The 21,153-nt window shown below is 45.8% G+C and overlaps 1 protein-coding gene across 2 annotated transcripts in view; it reads right to left on the reverse strand.

The window, feature by feature from the left end:
• Positions 1 to 21,153, reverse strand: part of ARHGAP32 (Rho GTPase activating protein 32) — a 137,297-nt gene that overhangs the window by 51,155 nt on the left and 64,989 nt on the right. Inside the window, exons 8-12 of one of the 2 annotated variants that reach the window (XM_054395650.1) lie at positions 19,613 to 19,735; positions 18,590 to 18,667; positions 11,461 to 11,542; positions 3,232 to 3,282; positions 502 to 576 (exon numbers count right to left, since the gene is read on the reverse strand). In XM_054395650.1, the coding sequence (XP_054251625.1) occupies positions 502 to 576; positions 3,232 to 3,282; positions 11,461 to 11,542; positions 18,590 to 18,667; positions 19,613 to 19,735 (409 nt within the window). The remainder of the gene's footprint in view (positions 1 to 501; positions 577 to 3,231; positions 3,283 to 11,460; positions 11,543 to 18,589; positions 18,668 to 19,612; positions 19,736 to 21,153) is intronic. The other variant, XM_054395651.1, reaches the window with a different exon arrangement.

Raw genomic sequence — 21,153 nt, forward strand, 5'->3', positions numbered from 1 at the left:
GGGAGGTTGGACTGAATGATCTCTGTAGGTTCTTTCCAACCCCTGTGATTCTGTGAATTCAGCAGTTTGGTAGGGGGGAAGAAGCTGATGTATGATACACAGACTAATAGCCACACAGCCACTGACACTGTAGAGTATCACACTGGAAGAGCCATCCTGGCTGAGCAGTGCTCTTAAGATTTGGGTTGACTGATTTGAGTGGAATCACTTCCATCACTTTGATAGGGTGCTGAGGGAGATGGTTGGGCACCAGACTTGGTAAGGTTGGGCTTGATGATCTCCAAACGATCCTGATTCTAAGGTGGATTCGTAGAATCCTGCATTGGCTTTAGCAGTCAGCAGATATTCAAGCAAACAAAAAAAATAAGTGAATAATAAACTATTTCAACTCCATCTATCTTCTGCAAGCAAAGCTAGGCTGTTAGTAAGTGGTTATTGCTACCACACACAGTGTTAGACTTGGTTAGGACAGAGAGACTCAGCACATGCAACGGGCTCTACCTGAGCTCAGCTGGGACTGGTTGAGAGCCTCTGTAACACATGCAGAACCTGGCTTTACACTATCCATCTCCAAATCTGCACATGGTTAGGGTCAGGTGAGGAGAGGACAGAGGGACAGGCAGAAGGCAAGAGAAAGGACAAAGTTAAACCAAATTTATCTCCCGGAACGTCTCCTGGAGGCTTAACAATTTGTAGAGACAGTAGTTAGAGAAACAGGGCTAGAGAAATGCAGCTTGCAGGCTTAAGCAGCCTAAGGTGTTGCTTCTCTGGCATCTTCTAGACCTGAAGTGTTCTTATCTAGCAGTGTCTATGTGTAAAAAGAAGTCTGAGTGAAGTGATGTGCCAAGCTCACAGGATAAATAGCCAAAAAGATGAGGTGAGATGAAATAAGCAGGGAACTAACAGCCAAATCCCAAGAAAACTTGAGCTGCTGAGGATGAGGGTGGATGCTGCTGGTACCTGAACATCTGGGCTTAAAGCTGGCTCAGGTGTGAGCAGTGTAAGCAGGCTTAATGCTCACTTCCAGTGCAGTCCCACTTACTCATGCATTCATAGATTCATAGAATAGTTTAGATTGGAAGGGACCTTAAAGCTCATCCAGCTCCAACCCCCTGCCATGGGCAGGGACACCTCCCACCAGCCCAGGTTGCTCAAGGCTTCACCCAACCTGGCCTTGAACACCTCCAGGAAGGGGGCATCCACAACCTCCCTGGGCAACCTGTTCCAGTGTCTCCCCACTCTCAATGGAAAGAATTTCTTCCTAATCTCCAGTCTAAATCTCCCCCTTATTAAGCTTTAATCCATTCCCTCTTGTCCTGTCACTCCCAGCCCTTGTCAAAAGTCCCTCCCCAGCTGTCCTGTAGCTCCCTTCAGCTACTGGAAGGCTGCTCTAAGGTCTCCCTGGAGCCTTCTCTTCTCCAGGCTGAACAGCCCCAACTCTCTCAGCCTGTCCCCACAGGGGGAGGTTCTCCAGCCCTCTGATCAGCTATATGGCCTCCTCTGGACCCACTCCAGCAGTTCCCATAGCACCATAAACACAGGTTACACTGTAGAAAGAGTTAAAAAAAGATCTCAATTTAGGTTGGCAAACACTAGTGGATGAATCAGTGATTTTAAAGATAGCTGCAGCTTGCACAATAATGGTCTTTGGTACAGTTGGGAGACTAAAGATTCAGAGCTCATTTTCTGAGGCACTCTGCCCCAGTTTCAAAACCGTATTTCAGCCCTTGCCTCTTTGTTCAGATCTCAGTTTGCTTTATCTGGAGAAGCTGAGGGCCAAAAAAAAAGCCAATGAGGCCAGAAAGTAACTTCTCCCCTAACACCAGCAACATCTGAGCAGGGCCTCAAAGCTTCCCTACATCAAGTGTCTTCCTGGACTGCCAGTAAGAGAAGATGCACAGCCATGAGCTCTGGTACCCAGGAGGAGTCTGAGCACAAAGGGCCAGAGTAGACCACAGAGGAGGGCTGAGGCATGGGAGGGCTGTGGCACATGATCTCCTTGTGTGGCCATGGCCAAGTTTCTGGTGTCTGTTGCAATGCCATGACTCACAAAGGGATGTGGCTGTCCAAAGAGATTCATTTCACAGGAAAAACAAGATGAACCACTAACCAGCCCTCTACCTGCTCTAGTGCTGAACTCTTCTCTGACAACCAGCTTAGCAAGGAGGGTGGCTCTCAAACCTCTCCTTCCAGGCTGCAGTAAGCAACCAGAAATTGTTTTCCTGTTAAAAAGGGCAAAAAAAGCTCAACCTTGCCTTTATTATCTGCAGTTAGCAGCTATTGGTCCTCAGGAGGAGTGGCATCTTGGAAGGGCTCATGGATTCAAGGAATTTGACTACAAAAACCAAAGAAAAATCTTTCCTCCATCCCTGTAGGTCCACAGGAACCTCCTTGGATCTTGAGAGCATTCACTACTCTGACTTTTGGCAGGTTACTTATTTATCAGGGGGTATAGCCAGGCAGAGCAATAAACTCTGCCCTCATCCTGAAAAACTCTACCCTAGCTTCACTATTCCCTGGCTGTTGATCTATCATCTCCAACTGAAGAGTTAAAATCAGTTCCTTTGCCTCCCTGCTGTGTTGTTTTATGGCCTCCTTAAAAACTCTTCATTTTTTTAACAGGCACCTTAGGGTTGGGTTGGTTTCCCTGAATCAGTGCTACTGACTGTCCTGTACAGGAGAGAAGAGGAAGCACAAGAGAGAGGAAGGGGGGGAGGAAAGGAGGGAGGGAGGGAGGAAAGGAGGGAGGGAGAGAGGAAAGGAGGGAGGGAGGGAGAAAAGGAGGGAGGGAGGGAGAAAAGGAGGGAGGGAGGGAGGAAAGGAGGGAGGGAAGGAGGAAAGGAGGGAGGGAGAGGGAAGGAGGAAAGGAGGGAGGGAGAGGGAAGGAGGAAAGGAGGGAGGAAGGGAAGGAGGAAATGAGAGAGGAAGGGAGGGAGGGAGGAAGGGAGGGAGGGAGGGAGGAAAGGAGGGAGGGAGGGAGGAAAGGAAGGAGAACAGAGAGGAAAGGAAGGAGAACAGAGAGGAAAGGAAGGAGAACAGAGAGGAAAGGAAGGAGAACAGAGAGGAAAGGAGGGAGGGAGAAAAGGAAGGAGAACAGAGAGGAAGGGAAGGAGAACAGAGAGGTATAAGAACAACAAAAGGGAGAAGAAAAAAACCAAAAGACACAGAGAGAGAGAGGGAGGAAGAGAGTGAGAGAAGGAAAAGAAAAAAAAAGGCAAAAATTAAACATACAAGGGGGGAAGTAGCTCCAGGACGCTGGACGGGCTCCGTGGGCAGGGGAGACTGGGAAGGTGTAATTAGGGAAAAAAAAAAGAGAACAAACAAACAGAATGGTTAAAAGATGCAACCCTGCAGATGGCTTCATTTCATATCAATCTCAGCCAGGCTCAGTGCAAAACATGACCCCAGACCCAACCCTTCACGTTGTTTGGTACTTTAGACCCTAAACACTTTGGAAATTCCTTATGATCCAGCATGTCCCAGCTCCTAAAACCCTCAAATATTTGGCATGAGTGAACTCTTAGCACCAGGCTCAACCCTGCTGAGCAAAGCAGAGCAGCAGAGGATTTGTTTGCATTGCTTCTGCTGTGCATGGGGTTACGGTTAAGGCCATGCTCAAGTACTTTGATGAGTCAGAGAAGGGGCTTTAAGATGTTATGTTGCTTGATAGAGATGGGCAATGCCAACCACTTCCAACAGAAACCAACTCCCAGGTTTGTAAATTCAGGGTTTGTGTAATTTCTCAAGGTGCTAAAGCAGACAGACAGCTGCTCCGTCTCACTGCCCGTCCTCAGCACAAACAAAACCAGGGCCAAGTTTTCCCACTGACAAAAGGAGTCCTTCCTGAGAAACACCAAATCTATGGTGGGGCTTGGAAGGGACCTCTGGAGATCATTCAGTCCAACCCGCTGCTAAAGCAGGGTCACCCATAGCAGCTTGCCCAGGATCACAATGTCCGTGTGGGTTTGGAAGCTCTCCAGAGGAGAGTGTTCATGCATCCTGCTCTTTAGATATTGATGAGCACTGAGAAGATCCCAAAGATCTCATCTAGTGTCAATAGGACTGGGTCAGACTCTTCTCAGCGGTGCTCAGGGATAGGACAAGAAGCAACAGGCACAAACAGGAACTCAGAAGGTCCCACCTGAACAGGAGGAGAAAATTCTTTGGCGTGAGGGTGCTGGAGGCCTGGAGCAGGCTGCCCAGAGAGGTTGTGGAGTCTCCTTCTCTGGAGAGCTTCCAAACCCACCTGGACGTTGTGATCCTGGGCAGCCTCCTGTAGGTGACCCTGCATTAGCAGGGGGTTTGGCCTGGATGATCTCCAGAGGTTCCCCTCCATTCTGGGATTCTGTGACACACACTCTTTGAATATTTGCAAGCATTCCTAAGACCCCCAATCATTAACTGCAATGAAGGCAGAGACTTGGCTTGTGCTGCCTCAGCCCCAGTGGTATCTCCTTTTTCTCATCTGGAAGACAGAAAACACAAACCCAAGAAATAACTTTTCCTAGACCAGACCAGCTCAAATCTGGGCTTTGAGCAAGTTGGCATCGTCCTGCTGAAATCTCCACTGGAGCCCAGAAGGCTGAATCTTGCTGGAGAAATCCCTGCAGCACATTCCCAAGACACAGGAGCACCCTAAAGAAGAAGCTTTTCCACTCACACCCTGAAACCTCTGCCTGAGCTCCCCAGGAGCTGTGAGAACTTCATCTCTTGAAGGACTGCTCCTTAGCCCTGTCAACACTGGGAGCCCTTGGTCTGTCTTCTCCACCAGGAGCTGCATTTGCTGGCCCTGGACATGTTTGGGTGCTGACTCCCTGCCTGCTTTTTCCAGCCAGGAAATCAATACCTGTCCTGCCTTAATAACATTTTCATTTAATCCAAGCTTTAATGAGGCAGTTGCACATTGGAGGCCAAACAACTGCTTTGTTTGCATAAGATTAACGAGGCTGCCACTAATTACATACAGTTTATCTTTCCATATTTCCTTTATTAAAGGCCTAATTAACACATTATGCACTCAGCAGTGTCAAATGACTGTTCAAGCCAGGCAGCTGCTGCATTCAAGTTCTACTTGTACTTTACTCTCCCTCACTGTCATTTTTATTTCCTCATTGTTTAATCTTTATTTATTTATTCTTGATTATTTTTACTTCCATTATCATTGATGATTTTTGCTTCTATTATTATGTTTACTTTTATTGTAATTTTTATTTCATTATAATTTTTACTTCTATTATTCATTACTTTTACTTTTATTATCACTACTTTTACCTTTTTATTCATTATTTTGACTTTTATTATCATTATTTTTACTTTTATTATACATTACTTTTACTTTTATTATTACTACTTTTACTTTTATTATTCATTATTTTGATTTTTATTATCATTACTTTTGCTTTTATTATTCATTACTTTTACTATCCCTACTTTTACTTTTATTATTCATTATTTTTACTTTCATTATAATTATTTTTACTTTTATTATTCATTACTTTTACTATCACTACTTTTATTATTCATTATTTTTACTTTTATTATTACTTTTACTATCACTACTTTTACTTTTATTATTAATTATTTTTACTTCATTATTCATTATTTTTATTATCATTCTTTTTTTTTACTTTTATTACTCATTTTTTTACTTTAATTATAATTATTTTTACTTTTATTATTACTTCTTTTTACTTTATTACCAATTTTTACTTTTATTATCATTCATTCTCTTTACTTTTGTTATTATTCATTCTTTTTACTTTTGTTGCTATTAATTTTACTTTTGTTATTTATTATTTTTTACTTTTGTTATTTATTTTACTTCTATTATCATTGATTATTTTTACTTTTATTTTTTTACTTTTGTTATTATTTTTTACTCCTATTATCATTGATTTTTACTTCCATTATTTTTTATTATTTTTTACTTTTGTTATTTTTTTTTACTTCTATGATCATTGGTTATTTTTACTTCTATTATTTTTTTACTTTTGTTTTCTTCTATTATTATTGATTATTTTTACTTTATTATTATTTTTTACTTTTGTTATTATTAATTTTTTTACTTTTATTATCTATTATTATCATCATTATTATTATCATCATCATCATCATTATTATCAGTACTACTATTATCATCCTCATCATCATCATCATTATTATCATTATCTACTCGGACCTTAACCTTCCTTGTTTCCTTTTATTGTTATTTTGGGACTTTAAAAATCCCAAAGAGCTTTTATCCAGGGATTCAAACCAGGCCTGACCTCTTCCAAGTGATGACTGCAACAGCTTTAGCACAACTGACGGTAACTCAGATGGCATTTTTGGAGTTAAAATGAAATGATTCAGGGCTGTAAGAGGTCAGAGCAGAGTCAGGAGGTCAGAGGAGTCTGTTGCCTGCTCCAGACCTAAATTTCCCTCCTGAAGTTCAGTGGATTATCTGTGTTTGGAGTGGTGACCCAGATTAATCTGTTATTTATGCTTAGGAAAAAGAAAAACAAACAACTCTTCATTGACAACAGCTTGTAATGCTAAGCACCCTGAGCTGCAGAGCACAGAGCACATCTACCTGCTAAACCTAAACTGAATGGCTGAGACAGGGACTTGCAACTCCTCCAGAAAGCTGGGCAGAGCTGCTGGGCTTCTTCATTCTTTTGTCCTAAGTGAAGAACTGGTGAGCAGAGCCCTGGAGTTTCCCAACTGCTCCTTGTTTTGACAAGAAGAAAGGGAAACATCAATTTCTCATCCCCTGCTTCTTCACTTAAGCTCTAACTGTCCCCCACTGTGCCTTTACTCTTTGTTTTCCCACTCCAAGCCAGTAGAAGTCTTCACCTGAATTACCATCCCCAAAGCCACTGCAGCAAAGGTTTGGGACACAGCCAAGTGCTACTTGTTGGCAAAAGACATGGAACAAATTGTAGGTACGAGGTGAAGGGTGAGGGGTGAATTTGGACACTGCTAACCTACACATATCCAGGGTTATGAGGAAGAAGGGACTGAAACAGCTCAGACATGCTGCCTGTGACTTCACTGTGCCACGAGGATGATGAGGACAACACAGACACACACATATACACACTGGCTCCCTACTATCAGGTGATAGGACAAGAGGAAATGGCCTGAAATTATGCCAGGGTAGGTTTAGGTTGGATATCAGGAGCAATTTCTGTCCTGCAAGAGTGGTCAGGAATTGGAATAGGCTGCCCAGGGAGCTGGTGGAGTCACCATCCCTAGAGGTGTTCAAGAAACCTGTGGCCATTGCACTTTGGGACGTGGTTTAATGGCCATGGAGGTGGTCATGGTTGATGACTCAATGATCTTGGAGGTCTTTTCCAACCAAAACAATTCTATGATTCTATGAAAGACCAATCAGAGATGGACAGGAGAGAATGAGAAGAGCAAACACAGCCACAACCTAGAGGCAATTCCCAAACAGTCCCTTACAAGGAAAAGGCAAACCAGCTCCTCTCTTTTATTTTCCTCCTAAGCAGCACAATGAATATTTATAGGAGTCACTTCTCACTGAACATCTGATATTCAAATGCAACCTTTCTCCTGTGTCTCTGTAAAGATCTGGATAAACATGAGCTGATCCCATCCATTGTGACACTGAATTCCAGCCCAACTGCCAGCAAATGGTGTGAGCTCTGAAATGCCAAATACCAACCCCAATACAACAACTCAGGCTAAGGGTTTTACCTTTAGAGCCTTTTTTCTGAGTAAAAATTCAAGCAGAACTAAGTAAAAGGGCAAGTGCTCAAGAAATTTGGGCTTTGGTGAGCCCACACTACCTCCCTGCATCTTTACAGTGCTTTTTTTACATAAGTTTGCATCCCACCTCAAAAAAAACCCCAAACGTTTTCTGACATGGAAAAAAAAGGGGCATGGGTTTAGTACAACCACTCAACAGGTGACCTCCTGTGCACCTCCATCTCCTTCTATGACTTTACCATGTCTATGAACAGGCTTGCCCAGGGAGGTCATGGATGCCCCTTCCCTGGAGGTGTTCAAGGCCAGGCTGGATAGCCTGGTCTAGTGGAAGGATTCCCTTTGGACTGGAAAAGACCTTTCAGACTGCCCAACCGTTAACCCAGCACTGCCAGGTCACCACTAAACCATGTCCCTCAGCACCACATCACCAAGGCTTTGAAACCCCTCCAGGCATGGGGACTCCACCACTGCCCTGGGCAGCCTTTAAAGAAAGAAACTGTTCCTCATGTCCAACCTTGTGTCCATTTCCTCTTGTCCTATCACTCGTTCCCTAGGAGAACAGACCAACCCCTACCTGGCTCCATCCTCCTTTCATAGAGTTGTAGAGAACCAGAAGGTCTCCCTTCAGCCTCCTTTTCTCCCGGCTGAACAACCCCAGTTCCCTCGGCTGCTCCTCACCAGCCCTGTTCTCCAGACCCTTCCCCAGCTTTGGGGCTCCTTAGATACTAACCTCAGGCACTGGCTGCATTATCACTGCTGCACATACCTCCAGTGCAGGGTCAAAGACAATCTTGCTTCTAAAAGCAGAGCTTGCACTCAAACCCAACCTTCCTCTCCCATTCCCTGTGTTCCATTTTCTCTTGAACCTCAGTCATTATTTGTAGTGAATTGCAGACCACTGCAGTCCTTTATGGTGCTATTAAAATGCTGTCCCCATCACCCCTGCAAATCAAACCCTCTAATTATAAATATTAATAAAAGCAGAGGGCAGGAAGTTCTTTCCTTTCCATCTGCTTTTTATTACATTACTCGACCCAGCCAAATCTATGGACAACTAAAACAACAGAAAGAGTTCTGTATGTTTGTAAATGTCTTCATGGCAAAGAGCTTTCTGCTGCAGATATAAAATGTCCTGGAAGCTCTGCACATCATATTTTCATTAAAGAAAATAAAGTTGGCATGTTGATAACTCTGTCTTATCGAGGCCAAACCTAAAACCTCACATTAATTCTAGATGAAATAGGCTGCTGATGTCGAGTGAGGACAAGAGCTCCAAGATTCCTTTTAGAAATCTCTCTGTTCCTTGGGAAAAGCCAATCTGAAGTTTCAAATCCAGCTAAAGGGAGAAGATTAATTGATGTGGATATTGAAGTGTTTGGGAAATACCCTATATGGCTAAGGATAGATTAGAAGGCACTAAAGGCACAGAATAGGGATGAAGAAAATAGAATCATAGACTTGTTTAGGTTGGAAAAAGACCTTTTAGATCACTGAGATTAAGCTCTCCTGCATTATCCCAGCAATGCCATTCCTAGCAAGGCTCTGGAGGAACCCTTGGACAAGATCCAGTTTTCCGTTCCCCAGGCACTCAGGGTGCTACAGCAGCTTCTTTCTGCCACCTTCCTGGACTGTGCTGACAAGGCATTTGGCTTGGGCAGCTGTGTGGAAACTGAAACCCTTCCCTCCTCCTTCATCTTCTCACCTCTTCTGGATTTCACCCATCGTTTTTCCCTCCAGGCAGACAGGTTCCTCGAGTTCTCCAACATCACATTCAATTACAAAAACCTCCTCCCTGAACTTCTTCCAGCTCCCACCAGCTCTCAACTCCTGCAGCAACCAAGAAAGAGTATTCCAGACTTCCACCTCCACCATGCAAGTACTTCCCAAGGTGGAAAAAGGGAAAAGGACAATGCTACAGAGGAATGGCATCCTCAATTCTGTGTGCAAAGGAAAGGCAGGGGAGGATTACAGAGACAGCTGCAAGGTTTGTTGGAGCAATCCTCACATCTGAAAGCCCATTAGTGCTCTTCTGGAGTGGTTTTTTGCCTGTAATTGCAGGCACAGAACAACTCTCAGGGAAGGTCAACAGGGACAGCCTCATGACTTGGCAATATCTTTCAAGTTAGTCCTTTTAATAGGGCTTGGGCTTTTGCTATCTACTTGGTAACAAACATTTCCCAGGACTGAAAGAGGAAATCCACCCCCTGGTGTGTTGTTAAAGCCAAGCAGATCCTATTCATCTACGTGGCTTCCTTATCTCTCATTAAAGCAGAGCAAGAAAGCACTCAGCAGCAGCTCCTGGCAGTTAATTGCCTGAGCCATGTTTAATAATAAACACTTGCTCAGGATTGCATCTATCAGCCTGGCCTGTGTTTAGGTTTCAAGCTGCCCTTGTCTACATGCTTTAGCTGATAGAGAACAGAGGAGTGCCCCATCAGGGCATTTCCAGATCAGCTCCAAACAACAAAAGGCAGATCCTGGATTTATGAGCTGGCCACCTGCTGCCACGCCTGGAATCACCACGGATCCCTGTGACACGGCTTCTGGCAAAGGCATCTGCACCTTCCCTGCAGGAACAAAGCCTGGAGACACCAAGGGCTGAGAAAACCATTTCCCTGAGCTGTCAGCTCTCTGAGGCATGCAGATTAATGTGGGGCACTGAGAGCAGAGGCTGTTCATGACTTTCCACCGCTGAACCCATAGCTGTAACACAAGATCTGATAAAATGCATTTCCCTTACTCAGGTCAGATGGTTGAACCACAACTACTTCTTTTAAAGCATCAAGTCAGCAATCTTAAAAGATAATGAACATCAGGAAAAGAGGGAAAACTGATGAAAACAAGACCAGTTAACCAGCTCTCCAACTTGACTGGCTGGCTGCACAATGCTTTAAGGGAGATCAGCAATTTCAAACTGCTTCTCTTGATACAAGAGAGATACAGAGAGATCTTCATGTGTATCATCATTAAACAAAAGCTTCAGCACCAGGAAATTCTGCACAGATCTCAGTTATGCCACCACATCCAACTGTAATCACTTCCAATCTATTACTGGGATGACAGTAGAGTGAGACCCAAGATCTAATTCTCTGTTAATGTTTCCTTTCCTTATCAGGGTTTGGCATTCATTTACCTTGATTTCATACAATCCAAAACTGTCCAGAAGGCAGGAGGAAGGAGATGGAGTCATATACCCACAGCAGAAGCCATTAGTAATCCAAGTTCTGCTCTATCCATCAATCCTCAAACAGAAAGAAGCTTCCAGTATCTAATTAATCTATTTCAAACAGAAAGAAGCTCCCAAAATCTAATTAATCTATTCCAAACAAAGAAGCTTCCAATATCTAATTGATCTATTCCACTTAAGGCATTTTTGGGTCACCTGTATGAAAACCACCTACCCCACAACACTCTCTGGACACCATGAACTGGGACATTGCCTGGAGTCACTAGTTACAGATTGCTGAAGGTATCTGAACTACTTAAAAGTTTAAAAACCTTTCAAGTGAGGCAGGAGGCAGACATTGCCCTGAGCTTACAGAACACCACAGATGAAAGACATCCAACAGTGCCAACTAGTCAGAGAGGTAAGGTGGGGATGATCAACACACAGGATGGATGATGTGGTGTGTGTGTGTGTGAAGGGTGATGGACACTGAGTGCAACAGGGTGTGTTTCAAGGGGATATTCAACATGGAAAAGCAACAGGAGAGCTCTCTTTTGGTTCATCAAACTTAACAGACATACCTGGTTTGGGCACAGAATTGGTCACGGACTGAGGAACTTTGTCGTTAATCAGCTCAACACACTCACTGGGGAAAAATCCAACCTGTAGTAAAAACAGAAACAGGCAGAATGTTGAATGGTGTGGCTTCAAGAGCTGAACTGTTCAACCAGCAACTGCTAAACACTTCCCCTGAGCCCCTCTTGCCTAACATCATCCAGCATAAAAGGAGCGGCGTAAGAGAAATCCCTTTGCAAAACGAAGCAACCAAAAACGCTGCAAACCAAAGAATTTGTTCTGCAAAGCACAACTGGGAGGCTGCTTGCCAGGCTTGGTGCACAGGATGGAGATACTCAACGTGCAGCAGAAGGGGGAGAGCACAAGTGTGCTACACACCCCTAAACCTTGAGTGGAACTTGAGAAAGACTTCAGCTGGGTCTCCTGCAGCTGGCTGCATGTAACATGAAGTTTAATGAAGAGATGTTTCAGCTTTCAGCATCTCAACTATCTGTACTCTGAGCTCACCAACACCTGACCTTCTTTCCCTGTCAAAATATGATATTCACAAGCACTTCAATACTTTGTCCCTTCAGAACACTGAGAAATATGGGTCAAGAGAACTGAAATTAAAGATGGGTCAAAAAACCTGAGGTCAGTATGGCTGAAGAAAAGTGAAATCAGTATGGCTGAAGAAAAGTGAAATCAGTATGGCTGAAGAAAAGTGAAATCAGTATGGCTGAAGAAAAGTGAAATCAGTATGGCTGAAGAAAACGGAAATCAAACATGAGTCAAAACCCCTGAAATTGATATGGGTCAAGAAAACTGAAACCAATATGGGTCAAATAAAGAAATCAAGATGGGTCAAGAAAATTGAACTCAGCAATGCTGGAGAGGCTGTCTAAACCAGCCTAAGGGTTAAAGGCTTGAAGAGGATGGGGAGGACCTTCATGTTTTGTTGCAATGCACAAATTCACAGGCCACTGGAAGGTCTCCATGCCTGGGAAGAAGCAAAATTATTTCCCTTGCACTATTAAAGGATTCTGACCAAGGTGAGACCAGGCAGCAGTTTTAGACTTCTCACCATCCCAACCTTCTCCCCTCTTCAGTGTTGTCCTTCTTACTGATGCCCCAGTGCTAGATCAGAGCCTTTAGCAACTTTAATCCTCAGGCCTTTACTTGCAGACTTTTTTGTCCCTCAGAATCACAGCATGGTTTGGGTTGGAAGGGACCTTCAAAGGTCCCCTAGTCCAGTCCCCCTCACATCCTCACCCAACAGAGCTTCGGTATTGCGCCATGTAATTCAAGCACCACCACCTTCCTGGGACACCCCAGCCTAAGCCAGGAGCAGGATTTCCTGCCCTGTGTCAGGCATGTGATGTGGACAGCTGAAAGCATCAAGTCACTTCAGGCAGCCACGGTTTGGTCAAGCGCTGCAACAATGCATGGCAAGGAGCCAGCACACGGCCCCGAGCTCATCTCAGCAGCACAACGGGGCCAGGACTGCTGCCAGTCCTGTTAGCACATCTGTGACATTCCTTGGAGCCACCACGAGCCTGGCAGACAGCCCCTGCTCTATTTATTCATCTTACACAACTCCCTTTTGTCTCCAAGGAAGAAAAAAAAAAGTCATCTCTGTCCTACTCCAACTTGTTTTTCACCCACAAACCTCCCAGCAATTTAGCAACAAGGCTGGTGTGTCCAGGTAAACACTCCAGACTTTGAAACCATCCCAAATTCCCTCAGGGAAGCCACAGTTCATAGTAAGAGCTTGTCTGTCCCACACCCCCATTACTCAGGCAATGTTCTGTCCAAGTCAGAGGAGAAACTAATCCATCACATTAATGTCTTATGAGGAGAGGCTGAGAGCCCTGGGGCTGTTGAGCCTGGAGAAGAGCAGCCCCAGAGGGGAACTGATCAATGCTCAGCAAGAGCTGAAGGGTGGAGGTCATAAGAATGGAGCTGGGCTCTTTCCAGTTGTCCCTAGTGGTAGTAAAAGGGGCAGTGGGTGGAAACTAGAACCCAGGAGGTTCCACCTAAACCTGACGAGAAAATTCTTTGGTGTGAGGGTGCTGAAGCCCTGGAGCAGGCTGCCCTGAGAGATTGTGGAGTCTCTGTCTCTGGAGAGCTTCCAAACCCACCTGGCCACTGTGATCCTGGGCAAGGTGCTGTAGGTGCCTCTGCTTGAGCAGGGGAGTTGGACTGGCTGACCTCCAGAGGTGCCTTCCAACTCCCACCATGCTGGGATTAATGGTAGTACAAAATGGAGGATCTGAATCCAGCCCCAAATCCCATGCTGTAATGAAAGCTCTCGTGCCTTTGATCACTAACACACAGCTTCTCCTGTTTTTGGATGCAATAATCCACCACTGAACATGAATTTAGAAATGAAAGAAGACCCCAAGATGGTTCTCTCACTGCTTCTCGATATCCCAGACCCTTTCCCACGTGAAGCACTACACCTGTTCCCCATGTCTCATTTTTGCCATGGTCACAGCCAATAATTCTGGTGGATGTTTCTAGGGAAAGGAAGTTTTCCCTTGTGCTGCTGCTGCCAAGCTCTCAGATGGTCACCAACTGCTCCTAGTTCTGAGACCTTACATTTCCTGACTTATTTTTCTAACTTCTCATGCAAGATGCCCACAGGGTCACCTTCAGGGTCATGACCTATAACTCTTGCTCCTTCCCACCCATTTCAAATGCTGGCTTTCCTCCCAGTTTTCCCATGATTTTGTATAAATAAGGGAGTTTAGTCCAAGAGTTAATCTCAACAGATGTAGCCAGGCACTGTTAGAGCTTGAGCCAGGATTAAAGGATTTGGCAACGTAGGAAAATTAATAGCAAGGGCAGTGTATATTTAGATAAACACAAGGTCATCTAAAGGTTAAAAAAATCACTGCACACCTCAACCCAAGGAGAAAAGCTCAGGCTGCTGCTGGATGCAAACATTCCTGCAGCAGCCACTCTCTTTTTTTCCATTTCCCTGCCAGAATCTGCTAAGGCTTGGAGGGGAAAAGTCAAAGCAATAACTCTCAGTGTACAAGGAGGAAATTCTATGTGTGAGGTAGTAGCAGCAACATAAATCACAGAACCATAGAATGGATTAGGTTGGAAGGGACTTCAGAGCTCATCTACTCCAACCTCCCCACCATGGGCAGGGACACCTCTCAACTAGACTTGGTTGGAGAGTTGGACCTGAGGAGGTTCAACTCTCACCCCAGCCACCTCTGCTAAAAGTTTCTCCATCTCAACAGTCTCCAGTGAGGAAAATGCCACACACCTCCTGTTGGTAGCATTCTTCCTTGATCAATCATAGAATCACACAATGGCTTAGGTTGGAAGGGACCTCAGAGATCATCTACTCCAACCTCCCCACCATGGGCAGGGACACCTCTCAACTAGCCCAGGTTGCTCAAGGACTCATCCAACCTGGCCTTAAACACCCCCACGGAGAAGGCATCCACAGCCTCCCTGGGCAGCCTGTGTCAGAGTCTCACCACCCTCCTACTGAAGAACTTCTTCCTAAGCTCTAGTCTAACCCTGCTCTCCTTCAGCTTCACACCATGAAAAGTCCCTCTGCAGCCTTCCTGCAGGCTCCCTTCAGGTGTTGGAAGGCAGCTCCAAGGTCCCCCCTCAGAGTCTTCTCTTCTCCAGGCTGAACAACTCCAGCTCCCTCAGTCTGTCCTCACAGCAGAGGTGCTCCAGCCCTTGGATCACTTGGGAAGAGAAGCACTATTTGAGACATCTTTGGGGTTTGGTTTTGACATGGGCTGAAGGATGGTTGGAAAGGATTTTTAAAGGTCACCTAGTCCAATTCTTATGCAGTGAGCTGGGACATCTGCAACTAAAGCAGCTTGCTCAGAGTCCCAGACAACCTGACCTGAACAGTTCCAGGGATGGGGAATCTGCCACCTCTCTGGGCAACCTGGGACAGCATCTCACCACCCTCAATGCAAACAATTTCTTCCTTCTCTCCAGTCTGAATCTCCCTCTTTTAGTTTCAAACCATCACCTCTAGTCCTGTCACAATGGGCCCTGCTAGAATTCTGTCCCCAGCTTTCTTAAAAGTCCTGAAAGGCCATCAGAAGATCTCCCTGGAGCCTTCTCTCCTCCAGGCTCAACAACCTCAACCCTCTCAGCCTGGCCTCATAGTTCTCAATGAGGTTATACCTGAAAGACAGAATTCTTCCAAACATCAAAAGGCAATGGTGCATCAAAAAAAAAAAAAAAAGGGGGGGGGACCTGTCCCTAATGATTCAGCTGCCTGAAACAGAGTTCTTGATGGAAAAGACAAAGCATGAAGAAAAAAGCAGAGGAGAACAAAGAAGGCTGGAAGGCTGGTGGTGAGGAGGTGGCTGTGATGTAGGTAACACTCTCACAGTGAGAGCAGTGACTCACTGAGTGCACTGGAAAAGAAAAAATGCTTGAGGAAAAATGTCTCAAAAATCATTTTCCTTCAACCAGAGGAAAATGATCAGAAGCCTACTGGGTTGTTTTGTTCTGCAGAGGATTAAGTCATTAGATCAGGTATTGGGAGAAAAGCAGCAGGCAACTGGCAAGACAGAAATGTGAAGGATAACAAAAGTGGTGATTCATTCCTGGAGGAGAGCTCTGCCTGGCACGGAGCAAACTGACTTCAATGCCAAATCAAAGCTGCAGTTCAGACCCAACGTGCTCCCAACCTCCCCAAGTGCCTTTGCTGCTGACATCTGCAGACCTGCCTCTTGTTGATGTGCTCAACACAGAGCAACCCTTTATTGACCCTAAGAGACATGAAGAAATGATCTGCCCAGATGGACACAAGTCACAGCAGCTGAAGACTCATGGAAGCATAGAGACCTCTGGAGATCATTCAGTTCAACCTCACTCCTAAAGCAGGGTCACCCACAGCAGATTGCCCAGGATCATAATGTCCAGGGGGGTTTGGAATCCCTCCTTGCCCACTTCCAGGGATAGGGCATCCACAACCTCCCTGGGCAACCCATTCCAGCATCTCACCACCCTGCTTCATGGAAGTGAAAAGCTTTGAGAAGGACATTTCGAAGAAGTGACACAAACTGTCAATTCCCAGAGCAAAATGCACCTCTCTGCAAATCAGATCCATGGTTGTGTGGAGAGATGTTTATGCAGCAATAACTGAGGGAGCACAGCTTATGAAATTCCTGCCTGACAGCTGGGATGCAGCTGCTGAGCACCACCTTGGAGCTAACTAGCTGTAGTCTGCAGTCAGCAGGAGCAGAAAGCATCCAGATGGGCTGTCACCCTCCCTCAGCTGACAGGCAGCAACTTCAGCACCACACTGCCTTCTGCACTGTGCAAACACATCCTGAGACCTCCTGAAACCCAAAGTATCTCCACAGCTCCCTGAAAGGAGGTTGGAGTGGAGTGGGAAGAAGTCTCTTCTCCCTAGTAACAAGCTATAGAATGAGAGGAAATGGCCTCGAGTTGCACCAGGGGAGGTTTAAGTAAGACATGAGGAGCAATTTCTTTGCTGCAAGAGTGGTCAGGCATCGGAATAGGCTGCCCAGGGAGGTGGTGGAATCATTATCCCTGAGCTGTTCAAAGAATGTGTGGACATGGCACCTAGGGGCATGATTTAATGCCCATGCTGGTGTTGGGGTGATGGTTGGACTTGATGACCTCAGAGGTCTTTTCCAACCTTAATGATCCCATTATGCTGTAATCCTAATTGCGGAAATCAGAAGAAGAGCCAAGTCTGATCAAGAAACATCAATGTGTCAACTCTAGAAACAAGTTTAATGTCAGAGCAGGTATCAGATGTCCCCACTGCTCTGATTTTCCACATGAGGTATTATCTGAACCCCCACATCTGACAGAAAGCCAACCCAAGCTGGATCTCAGGTGCTCTGGCTAATCAAACAGATGTGCAGTGGTGGAATTAACACTCAACTCAGAAGGGATTTGTGGAGTTTGGAGATCAGTTGCACAGAGCCTTGGTATTAACGACAGCAGAACCACAACTTGGGATCTGGCACAGAAAGATCCATCAGGGAAAAATCCCAGTGGCTTTAAGAAGACTTTTCCAGGCCAAGCTATACAAGTGTCTGGTCAATTCTGACCCTCTCCAGAGCAAACTCCTAATTCCACCTACTCACAGACAGCAGCTGCAGTGTGAAAATCCCTCCTGCTTGAAAGGAGCTGAAATGTGAGACATTAAATGTGAGGAGGTAGAACCCCACTTACTGCAACCTTCAGCACTTTTGGGGTTTGGTAAGTAGAGATTTTCTCTAATCAAACTTCCTAATGAGAAAATCCAAGCCAGGGAGTAACAATTCCGTTGGAAGGGAAGTTTTGGTGCCTAATTCCTAAGTACCTTTAGGATCTTCTGAAAACTCAGCCTAAATCTCTCTGTGTAACCTTCACAGTGAGCAGTGCTATGAACCCCACACTAGGAACGCAGACGCAACAGCACAGGTTAGTTGGGTCCAAGTCAGTGGCAGTGTCTTATCAAGTGGCTTCCTCTGAAGCCTTGATGTTCTGCCTGATCTAGTTCTACACAGTGGAAGGAATGGGATGATTTGAGTAACAATGTCAGCTGCCTTGGAGGGGGTGCAACACAAGCTTCCACTAACATCAGGCCAGCTGTCCATCACAGGGTCGTGGCTACCCCTCACTCCCACAGTTAGGAAGGGAAATAACTTCTTGCAGGACCACATATTCAGAGGTATGGGACTTTTTACCAGGACTTGTAGTGACAGGATGAGAGGGAATGGTTTGAAGCTGGAAAAGAGGAGATTTAGACTGGAGATTAGGAAAAAATTCTTTCCAGTGAGGGTGGGGAGACAATGGAAGAGGTTGCGCAGGGAGGTTGTGGATGTCCTCTCTCTGGAGGTGTTCAAGGCCAGGTTGGATGAGACCTTGAGGAACCTGGGCTGGTGGAAGGTGTCCCTGCCCATGGCAGGGGGTTGGAGCTGGATGACCTTGAAGGTCCATTCCAACCCAAACCGTTCTATCAGTCTTAGAACCTCTGCTGTAGTCCAAATCCAGAGAGAAAGAACTCCTCTCACAGCAACACACAGACATGCTGCTTACACCCATGAGTAACCCTGCTCAGGGAGAGCACTTTGATAAACACACTGCTGAGTTTCCTGCCTGTCTTTAAGTTGCACTGTGGAACCTGGTGCTTGTGCCTACCTGGAATCCATGTTTGCCTCTCCACCACGTGGTCAGCTCCTTTGGTGGCATATCGATAACAGACACTATGTCTCCCACCTGCAAAAGATGGGCAACATCAATCACAGCCTGCAGTGTGGCCAGGAGGAAAGCACAGCTCAAACATCTGAGCTCTTCAGCACTGCAGAAGAAACCCCTCTGGGAGCAACTGCAGCAACACCAACCTGCAGCCTGGGGGACATCACTCTGTGAGGGGCAAGAATTTCAGATCATTCAGCCCAACCACTCTCTACCTCTACCAAGGCTGGTGCTAAAACATGGCCCTTAGCACCACAGCTCTATGTTAAACACTTCTGTCTATGGTAAACCACCTCCTTGAGCAGCCTGTTCCAGCGTTTGGTAGCCCTTTCAGTCAAGAAGTTTCTTCTAATGTCCAGCCTAAACCTCCCCTGGCACAATTTGAGGCCATTTCCTCTTGTCCTATCACTTTTTCCTTGGGAGAGGAGATCAACCCTCACCTGGCTCCAGCCTCCTTTTTCAGCGAGGTTGTGGTTTCAGTGAGGTTGAAGTCTCCCTTCAGCCTCCTTTTTTCCAAACTGAAACCCACAATTCCCTCAGCTGCTCCTCCCAAGACCTGTTCTCCAGACCCTTTCACTAGCTTCATGCCTTCTGTTTCCTCTCACAGCAAAAAAATCTCCATTTGTAAAATCATCTAATCATAGAATGGTTTGGGTTGGAAGGGACCTCCAAAGGTCATCTAGTCCAACCCCCTGGAGTGAGCAGGGACATCCTCCACTCGCCCAGGGTAGAGTACTTGGCACTATCTATTTAATCAGCAAAGCTGTGTTTTAAAGATGACTTCAGCTCCTGTGACTTGTGACTTCTCCCTGCATCCAAGCCACTGCAAATCCAGTACTTAACTCCCTCTTTAAGCTCCCCCTCACCAAACATTCTGCAAGCATCTGACTGTTATTCCTGCTGCACAGACACACAGGTTACACCCTCCTGGACAGGACAACAAGGAATGCAAGCAGTTTTCTGTACCTCAAAGGACAGCTCATCTGCTGCTTGGGCAATGTATCTCTTGATAACGTGGGCAGCAGCAATAGCAGGGACGTTAATGGAGGATTCCTCATGAACCAGCAGGTGATTCCCCTTGTTATCAATCTGCAATAAAGAGCAGAGGAGAGTGTGAGGCAGCTGAGGACAAGCAGGGAGGGATTTTACTGGTGCTCATACATGGCAGAACCTTTAAGCTGATTCACAGAGACAGCACAGCCCCAGGGCCCCCTGAGGAGAGCGACACAGACAGGCAGTGCAGGCAACCAACTGCTAAGGAGCGTTTGGGAAGGTCGTGTGTCCCCAGCCAGCTCAGGAGAAAACATCCTGCATTTGTGCTTCCCTGTGTACACACAGCATCGTGACAGGGAAGCTTTACACCTCCCTTTCATCATCTTGTTTGTCCTCGAGTACTTAAAATGGTAATATCAAAGAGGACTACAAAAATTCCCTGCCATGCTCAGAAACTCCCTGCAGTGCTAAAGGAAGGAAGCAATGCTGTCCAACTCAAATCTTCTGGCACTTTCAACATTCCCCCCCCAACCTCTTTATTCCTTCTTTCATAACCTGCCAGTTAATCACAGAATGGCTTGGGCTGGAAGGGACCTTAAAGATTATCCAGTTCCAACCCCCCTGCCATGGGCAGGGACACCTCCCACTAGAGCAGGTTGCTCAAGGCCTTGCTCAAGGAGGGGACATCCACAACTTCCCTGGGCAACCTGCTCCAGGGCCTCACTACCCTCACTGTCAAGAATTTCTTCCTAATCTCCAGTCTAAACCACCTCTTTTCCAGCTTCAAACCATTCCCTCTCATCCTGTCACTACAAGCCACTGTAAAATGTCCCTCCCCAGCTTTCTGATAGATCCCTTTCAGGTACAGGGAGTGCAAATATTTGCCAGCATTGCTCCCTCTCCCTTCTGCAGCCACCAACCTCTTTCCAAAATCCCAAGACTTTTGTGCTCCTGTAATAAATTCTCAACCACAAATGCTCTTGTGTTGCATCTGCCATAGCTTTGCTGCAACCTCCAGGTCCACCCTCTTGCTGTAAATTCTAGTTTTCATTTTCCCCTACAACTTCCTTCCTCCCTGAGGTTTCCGAGAGCTGAGGTTTCCAGGATTTTTCACATCCCAAAGGATTTGAGGGTGAGGAGGATATCAGCAGGGAAAATAGCAGGAAATCACACTCAATCCTTATCACCACCATTTAAAAATGAATTGCAACAGACTAATAATAGTTGTTTCTATTCCTGGCATGCAGCAGCAGCAGCAGGCAGTGGAAATATCTCTACCAGACTAATCAGGACCAGCACTGCTGACACAAACCTGGCCTTAAACACCCAGCTCCAGTCTTTCCTGCTCTCCTTCCCCAGTAAGGGCTGTTGTTTAAGATGGTAGAAGACTATGAACAGAGAAACTGAAGCTGCAGCTGTGATTCACAATGTGGAGACAGTGCTGCTGCAAGCACAGACTGAGCTCTGCTCAGCACTGTAACCAACAGTGGCAGGTGATGGTTGTTGGTTCTGGA

This window comes from Indicator indicator, chromosome 34, assembly GCF_027791375.1.
Source record: "Indicator indicator isolate 239-I01 chromosome 34, UM_Iind_1.1, whole genome shotgun sequence".
In the NCBI taxonomy this organism is placed as follows: domain Eukaryota; kingdom Metazoa; phylum Chordata; class Aves; order Piciformes; family Indicatoridae; genus Indicator; species Indicator indicator.